At 34.3% G+C, this 15,397-nt stretch overlaps 1 protein-coding gene across 4 annotated transcripts in view; it reads right to left on the bottom strand.

The window, feature by feature from the left end:
* ADGRB3 (adhesion G protein-coupled receptor B3) overlaps positions 1-15,397 on the bottom strand; it is a 736,713-nt gene that overhangs the window by 51,564 nt on the left and 669,752 nt on the right. For 3 of the 4 annotated variants that reach the window (XM_060615856.3, XM_060615855.3, XM_060615854.3), the window contains 4 exons: positions 14,574-14,640; positions 11,986-12,071; positions 4,744-4,842; positions 4,250-4,421 (listed from right to left, as the gene is read on the bottom strand). In XM_060615856.3, the coding sequence (XP_060471839.1) occupies positions 4,250-4,421; positions 4,744-4,842; positions 11,986-12,071; positions 14,574-14,640 (424 nt within the window). The remainder of the gene's footprint in view (positions 1-4,249; positions 4,422-4,743; positions 4,843-11,985; positions 12,072-14,573; positions 14,641-15,397) is intronic. The other variant, XM_060615857.3, reaches the window with a different exon arrangement.

Genomic DNA, 15,397 nt, shown 5'->3' with positions numbered 1-15,397 from the left:
ATCTAGTTATTTCACCACTATTGGCTTCATTTATTTTTTTAATGGTTTGAGAGAATATTGGTTTTAGATAAGATAGGTAAGGATGCTTGTCTGTTTCATATATTCACTGCCATGTGATTGCAAATCATTTTGTTTATCTGTATCCTTTATGGAAATAGACCAACTGGAAATGGAAGAAAAAAAAAGGTAGAGGGGAATGAGAGAAAGAGAGAATGAGGGAAAAAAAAGAAAGAAAAAGCTGTTCATGTTTATTTTAAGCATTTTATTACAAAATCACTTTGTGGGTTGGATGAAGATTCTGGGACCTCATCTGGTGCAGCCTAGACCTCCTGCCAGTGCTGGGGGAAGAGAAAAGAGGAGCTTGGCCCTTCTCCTTCCACTACAGAGCAGCCACGGGACCCTCACATACTGATACAACAAAATTATCTATTTAAGTACTTGCCTTTTTCCTTCCATTTAGTGAAAGGGTTTTATTGTAGCTTATTTTGTATCACAATCTTGTTATTTTCCCCCTCTGACATTAAGCTGTAAGATTGTCTTAGAGCCAGGCACAGCCAGAGACAGGAGAGATGAGAAGAATGTGCAGGCACTAAGAAAGTGGTTTCCTAGCAACAGTAACTATTTCAAAGGTTTCATAACTTGTGTGGTTTGAATTTCCATAGCAATGTGGAGAATAGTAAATAGTAGATGTCGTTATGTGCTTAATGCAAATGAATTCCAATCATGAAATGACGAATAAATGAAGGAAGCAACTATATTTATTCTATTAGATTCTGTCTTATGAGGTATTATACATATTAGCTTCCAAGACCTAGTTTTTGTTGCTGAAAGTAATGTGTGATAAATCATTTGGTTTAATGTTTTTTCTTCTTATTCCCCCTTTTTGTTTTCTCGTTTGTCAGAGGCATCTACTAAAGCAATTCAATAGAGAAAGTTGCTCCAGAAAAAGACACTGTATTTTCAGGAATACAAATTTTACAAAATTTACATATTAAGATGTCAACTCTGAAGGTCATAACAAATTGTTATGCAAATAATCAATTTGCTTTTTTTTTTTTTTTTTTTTTAATGTGGAATATAATTGACAGCACCAAAGTGAGCATTTCTCCCTTCCCTTCTGACTTGAAATGATTTGGTTTTAAAATTGGATCCACTAAAAGCAAAGGCACATTTAGAATAAATCAAGCCCCATATACATCACATTTAAAATGCCAGTTATATGGTTTCGTTTCTTTTCTCCTTCTTAAACTGCAAGGCTATATTCCTCCACTGCATACACCCGCCTCCTTCACAGGAAGATTGCAAAAGTAAATATGGGAAAAGACTTTTGAATTCATATTGGAAGAATCAATAAAGACTACAAATGACCAAATTATGTTACTGCGTGTCAAAAATACATAGAAATAAAAATAAGTATACCTGTATCCAGTCTCCCTCTAAATCGAAGGAAATATTTCTTATATTGCTTATACATTTTTAATAAATAAGACCCATACAAATTGTCTTGGATTATTGTGAAAAATAGTTTGAAGTGGAAAAAAGCAGTAGAGGTAAAATCATATTTCTAAAATCTCCTATGGGATAATCAAGTAGTTGATAGGAGTCATTACCCAGTATTTTACAGGTAGGTAGCTAGTCCATTTGCTCCAGTGTATTTCTATGGCACTTCTGTTCACAGGAGACATGAGGATATGGGAAGATGCTCCTATTCTCTTAGACCGTGGCCAATGTTAGTGTGGTGCATTCACAGGTGGTAGGACACACACCTGTTGCTGGTGTTAGGCAATATGAAGTTAGAAGGTCAAAAAGAGTTTCTCTGAACCCCATGAGGCCTCCAATGATGTGGTCTTTGGGATTTGCAAAGCCCATTTAAACAAGGTTCTTTTGGTTTTTCCGTAAAAATTTCCTTTGAGAAATTCTGAAAAAGACTTGCCCTATAACGGAAATCTGCTCTGTGTTCTTATAGCACTGTTACAGGGTATTCTTAAGGGTCAATGAAAAAATAATGGATATGTCATTGTTCGTTTCAGTGTTAGAATGAAGAGTTCTGAGACTCTGCTATTAATTTATCAGCTATAAAATTATTCAATCCGAATTATTGAAAATGCAATAATAATGGGGCCAATATTCATATTTTTACTCCCCGCTAAAACAGAAAACATATATTTACAGACATCTATTTTAACAGAAGCACTTATAGGATTTGATTTAATTCCCCATAAGTAATCTTTTTGACAGTTATTAGTTCAATTAGCAAGTATGAAAAAAGTTCTGATGGAAATAAATTTTTGTGCCAAATAAAATATTTTTCTTCATGTAAGGAGCAAAAATCTGATAATAAGCCATCAAGATATGTCACTTTAAAACCTGAATATTTTTATCATAGCCTAGGGCTATCTGAAAAGCTTATTTCTGAAGAAAAAGAGAGGCCTACTTAGAGATGGGACACTTTTCTCCTCTTCAACACCTCAAGTGTTAACATCTTCTGAAAACTGTGTGTGGATATATTATGTATCTTACTTAAAGCCCACAAATGTTCAGTCTTAATTGTCAATCAAAAAGGCATCATGCATCCATTCACTTAGAACAAATTTTGTTACATAAACATATTATAGATAATATTAACACAGAAGACCCACAAGATAGCTATAGTTCAAGAATAGCATAGCCCTAAATTATACAATTTCTTTTTAACTTTTACTTAATTTTGGTCTATAAAGAATTGAATACTTGAAAGATTTTTAATCTTGATATTCCAGGTAGACATTAGTGATGAAGGAATTATAAGGCTTGGCAACTGTAAGCTAAATCACATTTTATTTATTTTTTTAATTTTTATTTTTGAAGGAGAGAGAGAGAGTGAATGGAGAAGGGGCAGAGAGAGACGGATACCCAGAATCTGAAGCAGGCTCCAGGCTCTGAGCTGTAAGCACAGAGCCCGTTGTGGGGCTTGAACTCATGAATGGTGAGATCATGAGCTGAGCCAAAGTTGGATGCTTAACTGACTGAGCCACCCCGGCACCCTGCTAAACCAGATTTTTTAAATGATGATATACTGCCCCCTTTACAATGTGAAGTCACTCTTCACCCTATAATGTTCTTAGAATACACATGTATGGGTTTATTGCTGACATCTGTACTTCACTGAAGTAGCTCAGAAATATTGTTCTCCCCATCTGGTTAATCAAGTAAAAACCTTTGGTTACCTTACACATCACTGTAAAAACCATGTGGCATGTATTCATATGCACATGAGTATTTTTGCAATGTGTACATCATAATAAAGTTCTCAAACAAGCTGGATAATGCAAAATGACAGTGTGGACCATTTTCTCAAAATTACTCGCATGGCACTGTGTCATTGTGTTTTAGTCGCCACCATCCCCAGAGTAAACACTAAAATGACTCATAAACCTTATAAATACTGTGTCAGTGCTTTCAAGCACTCAGCATAATTTTTTCACTGGTTGGAAAACAATATTTTCTCCCTAAACAAATCACGTCTGACATCTATCACTGCTCTCAGTGGATTTGGTGCAGGTTGGCATCTCAACTCATGAAGCAGGACTGGTTTTCTTCACTGCTGACAATAAACCTCAACCATGACCTGGAGAAAGGCTGTGATTATAGATCTAGAGTTCCTGAGGACAATTACTGCCTATCCCTTCTCGACTGGGCACATTTTTGGTATTTTCTGAGAATAAATATCCATCTCAAAATCATTCATCTTTAGCAAACTTAACTGAATTTAGTATAGAGACACAAGAACTGCCCATTAATCTTCAACATTTTCTATCTAAAATGAAATTAGTAAAGTATGAAGGAATGGGGATATGCTGTATAGAAAGAAACATGGGTTTGGGAGTGGGTGTAGGAAATATCACTGTATTATGTTTATGAACTATGCCTCTTAAAAATATGCCACCCCACCGCGTCTTATCCACCAGTGTCTCTAACAGACTCGTCTCTGCCTATGACCTCTCCTGAATCTACTCTCCCTGACTCTTGGCACCCGGGCAGCAGCGTCTTCTCTTGCACGGTTCCATCTGTTTTAACTGTCACTTTCAGAGTCCAAGGAGCCCGCTTGAACTTTGCCTTAGAGCTTCCCTTTAGTTTTAACTTTCAAATGACTGTCTTTAGGGGAAATGATTTTAATCTGAAGATATTAAAATAAAAGATCATATTTGTTAACAACGAAATTAATCGTCTAACCATCCTGCCTCTCTGCCAGAGGAATTCTCTTTCTTACCTCTCTCCGAAGAATGCAGTGGACCATGACTATCACAAAACCTTGCAATGAATCAAACACGGCAAAAAGTATCTGAAACAATATGGAGCGTTTGTCTGTCATGGCCAGAACCGCAGACATCCATGTCAGAGCCAGAAGGGGCAACACCACACAGGAACTCCAGAGGGACGCCCTGTTGAGAGACAGAGAAAGCAACATTACGTAGCTGCGTGTCACGCCCCAGGCAGTAACCAAACCCCCGTTCACCAAAGCATTCTTGTATGTGGCACCAAGACCATTAACTTGGAAACCATAAAGCAGATAACATTGGATAGTTTTATTTATTTTTTTATAGACAATCCCACAACAGTTTTAAAAGCAGTTGCCAATTATAAATATTTAAGTATCATCTTAGCTCCAATATTAGCAAACATGATTTTTTTTTCCACAATAGCATTTTCTCACATGCACTGTAAAAGATTTGTAACAAGAAGATGTAAATGATTGGGACTAACATGGCGTTACTGGCGGTGGTGGCTGACAAAGCTGTTGTTGAAACTACTCCACACTTGGCACATTTGAGCGTCAAACCGCTATGAGGCTCACTCATCTGACTGCAAACAAACAGAACACCCACAAAAAGAACAAAATATTGAATTGTCACCAAAAAAACGTTGCTGCTGCAAGTTAGCTTTTAATACGATTTCATGCAGAAAAGTTTATTTATCAAAGTGAATGCTCTAGGTTGTTTTAAAGACGCAATTAACACCACACATTATTTTTGTAACATTATACCTTTCAGTAAGATGGGCCTTTGTTGCATGCAAAGCATATACCCATCAATTATACCATAAATGGCCCTTGTATCTACAGATCAAAACTGCCCAATACACTGAGTTAAACATAAGCATGTGTTTGTGTAGACATACGGTGAAAACCCTTTATTCAGACCTCTAATTATCAGACGCCTTAGGACTCCTAGCTTCAAAGATTTTCATTGTCATTTGCAGAAGGGACATCATACCAACTAAAACCTTCTGAAATGTAAACATGTATCTCAGAAGCCCAATATAGGAAGATATATATTTTAGGTCTTTAATCATTTGTGGAAGATGTAGCCTTCATCTCAACAAATTCATTATTTTGAAATTTCTCACAGCCATCAATGTATTATCTATATTTTAGGATGATCTGAATATAGGAGCTGATGAAATTTGATGAAATATTAGTTTATAATAAGAGGGGTGACAGTTGAATGCTTTAATAAAACACTTTAACATTAAGTTCAAAATATTCTTTCTGAACATTTTTTCATAGACTCCAACCTAACAGCATTTAAATGGTCTATTCTAGTCTGGAGGATTTTTCAGATACAAATTCAGATGTAAATTCAGATACAAATTATTCAGATTCAATCTACTATATCATGGAAGCAAAGTCATGCTATACAAAAAAACTTTACACACATTTTACTTTAGAAAATAATCCCTTGAAAATTACTGATTTATTAAAATACAACTTTCTTATGAAAAACCAAAAAGAAATTACTTGATTCAAAATCAAAACATCTTGAAATAATTTTCCATGGTATACTTCTCTCGTCAATTCTCTTGTGCAGTTAATGTTTAAAATATATGTTTTCCTAGTGTGAAGGTTCCTCAAAAAATTAAAACTAGAACTACCCTATGACCCAACAATAGCACTACTAGGAATTTACCCAAGCGATACAGCAGTGCTGATGCATAGGGGCACATGTACCCCAATGTTTATAGCAGCACTTTCAACAATAGACAAATTATGGAAAGAGGTTAAACTCCATCAACTTTTTTCACTAATTCACATAATTGCCCTAACTATATATTTGAGTGTCTTCAATCTTGTTAAGTTCCATCAGATTAATATTGAAAAGACATGACTTGTTTATTGTTTCCTTTATCAGAGAAGATATGCTATTTGGTATGATGAATGGATAAACAAGATGTGGTTTATATATACAATGCAATACTACTTGGCAATGAAAAAGAATGAAATCATTTCATTTGCAGCAACGTGGCTGGAACTGGAAGGTATTATGCTGAGTGAAATAAGTCAGTCAGAGAAGGACAGATATCACATGTTTTCACACATATGTGGATCTTGAGAAACTTAACAGAAGTCCATGGGGGAAGGGAAGGGAGAAAAATAGTTACAAACAAAGACGGAGGGAGGCAAACCACAAGAGACTCTTAAATACAGAAAACAAACTGAGGGTGAATGGGGAGTGGGGAAGAGGGGAAAATGAGTGACAGGCATTGAGGACAGCACTTGTTGAGATGAGCACTGGGTGTTGTATAGAAGCCAATTTGACAAAAAATAAAATAAAATATACCTACAGCAAACCATAGGTGACCTATAATATTTATAATTAAAGTACATGAGAACCATAAAAATAAATAAAAATAAAATAAAATAAAATAATAAAATAAAATAAAATGTTTTCCTAGTAGGTTTTTCCAAAATAATATTTAGTGGGCATGTGTTAATAAAAGTGGCAGTACAGAGAAACATCTTAAGATGGTCATAATTCAGAATGTCTGGTTTGTTTTAAAAAGTGCACTCATTTGTGAACAGTGCTTGGATGAGATAATAAATCTGAAAGCTATTAAGTAGATTGATCAGTAGACCTCATGAGAAAAATCAAAGCTTTTAGAGTTAGATGTGAGGGTGGGAAATTATGATACTAAATTATTCATTTTACTGATTCAACCCAAGACTTATGTACTGGCACATGTGCCCAAGCTTTTCACAATAAGTAAGCAATAGTCTATTCAGTTTGGATCATGAGTGCCTCAACAGGCATGCTAATGTGTTTGAAACTTCTCCCAAAGGAGTACCTATACCAGTATTCTCCACAGTAGCTGCACATCAGATATATCTATCTATATATCTATCTATATATCTATATATAGATATCTACATATCTATATATAGATCATCAGATAAATATATATCTATAGAGATATCTATATATCTATCTCTATCTCTATCTATCCGTCTATATAGATAGATAGAGATAGAGATAGATATATATCTAGATAGATAGATAGACCCCAAAGACTCCAATTTAATAGGGTGAAGGCATTTGTGTTTTTTAAAGCTCCATAGATTATTCTGATGAAAAGCAGGAATTCACGTAATTGCAACTATATATTTGAGTGTCTTCAATCTTGTTAAGTTCCATCAGATTAATATTAAAAAGACATGACTTATTTATTGTTTCCTTTATCAGAGAAGATATGCTATTGGGTATCTGTGCTTTAAATACAAATGTGGCTTTCTCAGTTTAAGGACTCTTTGTCTCTAGGCTCTAAAACAAGATTGAAAAGCCAAAGGTGACTAAAAATTAATTTTACTATATGGTACGAATATTTTAGCTTTGAGAAAAACTAATTTGTTCTAAGTATGGACTTTCCTGAAAATAAATCTGAAGTCAGTATTTGAAATGCTTATTTCTCTTTAGTTGAGATTGATTGTGACTTAAAGGCTATACATACTTCCTTCAGTCAGGACTAACTGTTGAAAGCTATACTTGATGATAACTGGTTGGGCACTTTTGGAATTTGACTATTAGATGTATATGGAGCAGAGGAAAGATACGTTATCCAAGGAGACAGAATATTTTCCCCTAGTTTGTATGACCACTACAGAAATTAATACAGTATGAAGAACACATAGTCTAAATGCAGAACAGGGTTGCTGCAATGGAAATAAAATCTTGTTTCTTTGTTACAGGGGAAATTATACATGTATAAAATAAAAAGTGTCAACGGTTAAAAAAATTGAATTTCCCATAAGTTCAAATGTTACCATATTCACCAGGGCAGCAACACAGTCATTTCACCCAGATTATGCTGTCTACTCGTGCAGGGTCTTGAGGTCTACAAGTTTCCCTTCCCAATTTTGTTTTTCTTTTGCTTAGAAAAAAAAAATTGTCCGATTGGTTTATTGTTGATACCATGTAAACTACCTGAAAAGAAAATATTACCCTTTCCCTTTGGAAAAATCTCATGATACTTGTACAAGATCCTGGTAGTTTCCTTAACTTATGTAGATGAGATAAAACCAGTTTAAAACAGTAGATAAGAAAGTCCCATTGAAGAAAAAGGGAAAAAAAAGTGAAATATTTTGCTTGAGATGTTCTAAGAAGACACATGCCATTTTGTCTTTTCATTATTTCCAATTTTTTTTTATATAGGATGTGTTAATTACAATCAATCCCTTTTGGGTAACTATATTTTACATGTTAGAAAAACTTAATATAATTTGGGTATTAATAAACTTGTCAAGACACTGTATTTTTAAATATTCATTCACTCATTCCTTTATAAATAGTTATTGAGCATAAACTATGCTTGGTTAGTTTATAATGATTAATTATACAATGGAGGAAACAAAGAAAAAATGGGAAGAGGAACATATTTGAGTCTAAATAATAAACAATGTTTCATAAACATATCAAGTCATAAACATGATATATATTTTTTTTCAATCTGAAATGGTCAATATTTACAATTAGGGGCATCAACTGTTAAGTTAATTAACTTCCTGCTCAACGTTTCCATAGTTAATTCTGATTATTGATTGTTCACTGAAGTCTTTATGATTGCCTTCACTGATTCTCTGTGAAGTGAAATAGCTTCAAACACTTATATATACATATATTTTTAAAGTATTTTTTAATGTTTATTTATTTTTGAGAGAAAGAGAGACAGAGTAAGAGCAGGGGAGGGGCAGAGAGAGAGGGAGGCCCAGAATCTAAAGCAGGCTCCAGCTCCAGGCTTGGAGCTGTTAGCACAGAGCCCAATGAGGGGCTCAAACTCTCGAACTGTGAGATCGTGACCTGAGCCAAGTCGGACTCTAAACCCACTGAGCCACCCGGATGCTGCTTATCACTTATATTTTCTAAAAAATTTCCTTCAATAACATTTTGAAATAGCAAATTTCAATCAATACATACTTCGGCATAAATTGCATTTTATATTATAGAAAGACTTTCTTAACACCTAGAGTTATTAACTTGTTGATAATTCTTTTCTGCTTTGAACAGTAATCAACATTCTGCTTTTTTATACACATATTAACATTTTTATTTCTTCAATAGTGGCCTTTGAACCAGAAAAACACTGGCTCCATTTTGCCAGTAAAACAGATGTAACTTCTAATACTATTTTTATAAATAGACGTTTTAAAATTAATGTGTAGATTAAAGTGGATAATTTCTAAATTCATAACATGACAAAGCTGTCATTTCTCTTAAACATATGTTTTCTCTTACAAAGAGCTATGTGAATCAAACTGGATATTACATATAAAATGATTAAATGAGAAAAAAATACTAACTGCAAATGTAATAAATCCTTAGCTTTATACTCATTCTGATGATCTCATCTCTTTTTTTTGACCTCAAGGTCATCAGTGGTGGAATCATAGATGCTTGATTGATAGAAATCAGGGTTTTTTCTTCATTTAACTCATCATAAAAATAGTCACAATTGGTTGAATGAGTACTTGCTATTTGCTACTCTAATGAATCCTTTATACACATTACTCTATTATGAAGCAAAAATGATGATCCCCATTTTACAGGTATGAAGACCGAACCCCAGAAAAATGAAATAACATGCCGAAAGACACACACCGCTAATAAACTACAGAGCTAGATACTGAGCATGGCTTTATTTAAAAACATTTTTTTACCTCAAAGCTTTCTCCTAACCACTAACCCCCATGCCTCCAATTAATAATACACGTGTGTGCATGCCACTAGTTGCAGAAGTGAGTTTCCATACACCATACTCAGTATGGTCAATTTATTCTTATATAATTAATCTGGGCAGAAATACTGAAGCTATTGCTCCAAGTCCAACCATACATGGCAGAATAATAGTGTGAAAGTTTCAAGTTCAAGTGGTACAGAAAGCAGTGTCTGTGCAGGTTCAGGTTTACCTGGTTAAAGATACTATAGAGACTCATCTGAAGTGAAAAGTCTATGGAGACTCCTCTGACGTGTTGGCCCCTCTTTGAAGGGAACCTCCAGTGATGTTTTGTTACATCACTGCAGTTCTAATGTTTGATATTAATGGTATCAAATTTTTATATTTATATTTATATTTATATTTATATTTATATTTATATTTATATTTATATTTTATATAAGCATTAAACCTAGTCTTTTACTAGGGGAAAACATACCTTGGTTATCTTAGAAGTCATTGCATAGATTATAAAAACATAAAGGACTTAAAATTCTCACTGGTCAGTGATCAAATACTATGACTATTAAATAGTACTATAAATTAGTAAAGAAATAACAATTGTAGGGTAAGTTTTGAATGAAAGTACAGCTAAATAGAAAGGAGAAAGCTATAAACTTTTTATAAGAAAATATACACAAGAAAATTCAAAAGCATTAAGATTTCCTTTAGATTTCTACAAATTTGTAAGATGAGGTGACTATGTAACCTTAAAAGGCTGGTATATCAATCTGCTTATGGAATGTTATTAGTCATTAAATGTGGTGGTATCATAGTAACAGTAAAATTAAAGGAGATGCTTTCCTAAATTTTATAAGTGGTTAAAATGTGCAAATGAAAATTAAAAATAACTCTTCCTAGCAATTTATAGTCAAAACATCATAAAAAATGAAAATATATGACAAGAATACTGTTTCATTAGTGATTGTTTCATGTGAAGAAATTTTCTGATATATACAATTAATCAAAGAGAATCTAGTATTTTTGCCCTAGTAGGAATTGTTTGTCTCGATTCCATTGTGTCACATATCAACATTATGTTTGATCTACCCTCCTGTCCATTGTGATGCAAACTAGGGGGACTTTGAAAATGTCCAACTAAGGAGAAGTATTTTTATACCCCAATGTTTATAGCAGCATTATCAACAATAGCCAAATTATGGAAAGAGCCCAAATGTCTATCAATTGATGAATGAATAAAGAAGATGTGGTATACACACACACACACACACACACACACACACACACACACACACACAGTGGAATATTACTCAGCCATAAAAAAGAATGGTCTTGCCATTTCAACAACATGGATGGAGCTATAGATAATTAAGCTAAGTGAGGCAAGTCAGGGAAAGACAAGTACCATATGATTTCACTCATATATGGAATTTAAGAAACAAAACAGATGAACATAGGGGAAGGAAGAAAAAAGAGAAGGAGGGAGACAAACCATAAGAGACTATTAGCTATAGAAAACAAACTGAGGTTTAATGGAGGTCAGCAGGGGATGGGCCAAATGGGTGATGGGCATTAAGGAGGGCACTTATTATGATGATCACTCTGTTGTATGTAAGTGATGAATCACTAAATTGTACTCCTGAAACCAATATTACACTATAGATTAGCTAATTGGAATTTAAATAAAACTTGAAACAAACAAACAAACAAAAGAACAAGTATTTTCACTCCAGCCTTAACATCTAATCTTCTTATCTTACAAACGAGCAATACACACAAACAAACCCAGACTTTCTAATGGTCTTAAAATTATTTTTAGATATTAATTGCATTACTTAAGAATAGCACATTGAAAAAAAAATCTGAATGGCAGACTCTACCAGACACATCGGTTCATCAGGAACAAAATTCAAGGCACAGTTAAAATGCAGTCAATGATGATCTGGAATTGGAGTATGGGATTCACTGGTAAGGAACCTACAAAATCCACCAATTGCAGCTTACCCGGCTCTGTGTTTGAGCTTTTTATCTAGGATCCCATCTCTGGAAACAAGTTTATTAAATACCAAAATGCCAATCACCATGTTGACCTGTCAAACAGAAACAAAGGTTGACCTTTCAATGATATTGAAGGAAATTAGGTCCCTGTTTCTCCTGAAAACCCTCTTTGATTAATTTATAGCCATTTCAGAATTATAAACTCACAACAGTAGTGATAGAAAGCATTTGTCAAATATTTTATAAGTGCATAAAGGAGAACAATTTAACAATGGTGTGTTAACTTTAAAGTTTTAAAGTACATTAAGTACATTAAATTTCCATGCTTTGCAGTTAACACTGAGGAGATTAACATTCAATTGTCTACCTTTTAAACAGTGCCATAATATGTGAGTCTGGCATTCTAAGTCACCCCTGATTAAAATCAATTGTCTAAATGAGTTTTACCCTATGAGAGTCAAAAGATTTTCAGTCTCACAGTGTGAGACTAGATTGAGCCCTGGCAGCCAAAGGTGCTAAGAATTTGTCATTGTCCCCAGAAGTGAGAAAAGAATGTCTAAATTCCTCATACTGTGTAGCTATCTCTCCTATGGGTTGGGGGAGCATTTTGATGTACCATGCTTTTTTAGACAAAAGAGAAAGCCTATTCAACTCACCAGCATCCTTTAGGAGATGGATACTAACATCAACTCTTAAAATGTGCTCTATTGAACACTTCTCAGCATTTTCTAAGACTCTCTTACCCTCACTTAAAAGATCTTTGCGCATAATACATCTGAAATGAAATCACACATATTTTTCTCTCTCAAGTAAAATTGTAAAAAGCTGTAGAGATGGCTGTGGTCTATTTGTAGCAACTTATTATGATGAGCGCCCACAGTTCTCTAACCTACCAGCACTTCCTGACAAAGGAATCCAGTCCAATGCTGAGACCAAGATAATCAAGGAAAAATATTTTCTTTTTGCCTTCCTGCCCCTTACCCTCCATGATCAATGGAATCTTGGTGCGTCCCCCAGTGCAAATGATGAAGCCTTTACATTGAAACTAGTGGTTCACAAAAGTCTGTTTTAAATTAAACAGGATGACTGGTTAAGAAAAAAGAAAAATTCCTTTTTCCCAGAACATTGGCCAGATGAAATATAAAGCTGAAATCTGTTTAACTGCTGGTATAAGGAAGATCCAAAGCAACTGATAGGTAGGGACTTATTAGGAAGTGTCACTCTTCATAGCTTTCTGACAAGATACCATTTAATCAAGAGAAAGACTTACTCATCTTCACATTTCTCATTATATGAACTAGGAGAAAAAAGTGTATTCCATGGATTCTATTAATCTACAATTTAATCATGAGGGAATCCATCACTACTCCAAAGACCATACTTTGGTTTTTCAATTATACATATACTCTTTGTTTCTCCATTTTAGGGTTATATGTATATTAACTTGGTACCTTAGGGAAATAATTCAATTGATTAAATAAGAATTCGATGCAGCAGACAAAAATGTGCCTAATAGCTTCCATCTCCCTATGCTCTTCTCTAAGACTGATGCCTAGATTTTGTCTTGTGAATCATGGACAGTTTCTGCTCCCTGCTATAGTTTAGAGGATGGAGAGCAAATGTTAAAGAAAGAAAAAATCATATAGAGTTATTAATAAAGATATTGCTAGCTTCCATATATGCAATGAATTGTTCAAGAAACCAAAGGGTAGTTCTCCAATTAGAACTCTAATTGCACAGTGATGTGGATCTTTGTATTTAATTCAGACCATTTTCCCCCTTACATTTTCATTTAAAGATTTATTAGACAAGAAAGATTTGTATTGTAATCTAGAATATCAAAGTGAGAGAACGAAAGGTAAATTGGTAGCAAATTCCATGTTCCCATAATTAAATATGTAAAGGAATTATTTAGTGATTCTAAAAAGAAAAAAAATTAAATCCTTATGCACAAAATACGGCAGGGGTTCTCAACTCGGGGGTGATTTTTGCCCACAGGGAATATTGGGAAATGTCTGGAGACAATTTTGATTTTTGCCAACCAGAGGATACTACTGGTATCTATCTAGTAGGTAGAGGCCAGGGATGCTGTTAAACATCCTGAAATATACAGGACAGCCCCACAACAAAGAAATATGTTATCCAAAATCTGTGCACTGAGGTTAGGAAACTCGGACACATGGACATAAGTTTTCTTATTGACATTTGGTAGCAGCAGCAGTTACTAAGATTAAGCGATCTTAACAACGATGGAGATCGCACAGAATGGTGCAAAGTGAAATGATAATTGATTGTGTACAGTAACAATGAAGAATCGGTTGAAACTTACTCAAACTTCTTCATAAATGTGAAATTACTGTAAGAGAAATCCCACACTCGCATGTTCAGTATTCTTCAGTCTTCAAAGTAAGAGTATTTTAGAGTACTAAAGGACTAAAGAGCAGCTGGTATTCAAATTTAAGTAGTAATTAATAATGAAGTTATAATACATTCTACGTTAAAGTTTCTTTACAGTGAACACAAAAATTGTCACTGTAATTGAAGCCAAGTAGTCTTTGATAAGAAAACAGAATGAGTAGATTTTGATGTTTTACCAGGACAACAGCAGCTGCAGGTCCAACAAAAGCGTAGAGTAGTCCTCCTTCAAGAGAGAGCCAGCAGCTAAAAACAACATCAGATAAAAACTAACAGAAATTAGTGATAAGTGCTAAACCATTGAAGTGTGATACAAATTACTTAGCGTTCAAATTTGGGCCCATTTTGAAGGTTTGTAATTAAGCAGAAATGCATGGAAGAGGTGGAAAAAGCGAAAATGAGAGCATTTGATGCGTGAGAAACACTATACACCTTTCGCAGAAAAGAAACTTTTATTATAAGGCCTTACTTTCAGGCAGTTAAAACATTTTAGACAAATTACTCTTCCAGTGAGATTTTTATATTGACTTTTAGTACAAAGGTGACTATCACATAAGTTTTGTAAAATGGTGCTCTGTATCCATTATGAAAATTTTCAAATGCTCTTTCAAGCAAGAACAGCATGCTTTTAGAGTCTTGCGTATGCCATTTATGTGTTCTTCCTTGAGGCCATTGAGATATTGGGAGAAATTGGTTTAAAAGCCATCACTGAAAGGAACAAATAATCTATATTTTGTGTGCTTGTTTTTTGTTCTGATTTTACTTTTGCCCCAGACTACTAACAAAATTCAGTAAAGATAAGCTTCTGAATAAAAATAAGTGTGGCTGTGTTTATTTCAATTACTAAATTCACCAGGAGATGCAGGTTTGTACTGATATTGACATGGTAACCCATTTAGGTAAGAACATTTATTCTCTCACAGTAGAGAGGCATGAAGAAGGCATGGGGCTTGGCACTGGAGGCTTTGCAAGGTGGCCCATCTGCATGTGCATGGTCCAGGAA

Source organism: Panthera onca, chromosome B2 (assembly GCF_046562875.1).
Source record: "Panthera onca isolate mPanOnc1 chromosome B2, mPanOnc1 haplotype 2, whole genome shotgun sequence".
Taxonomy (NCBI): domain Eukaryota; kingdom Metazoa; phylum Chordata; class Mammalia; order Carnivora; family Felidae; genus Panthera; species Panthera onca.
Note: the sequence above shows the minus strand (reverse complement) of the source record. Positions and strands in the feature narration are given on the sequence as shown.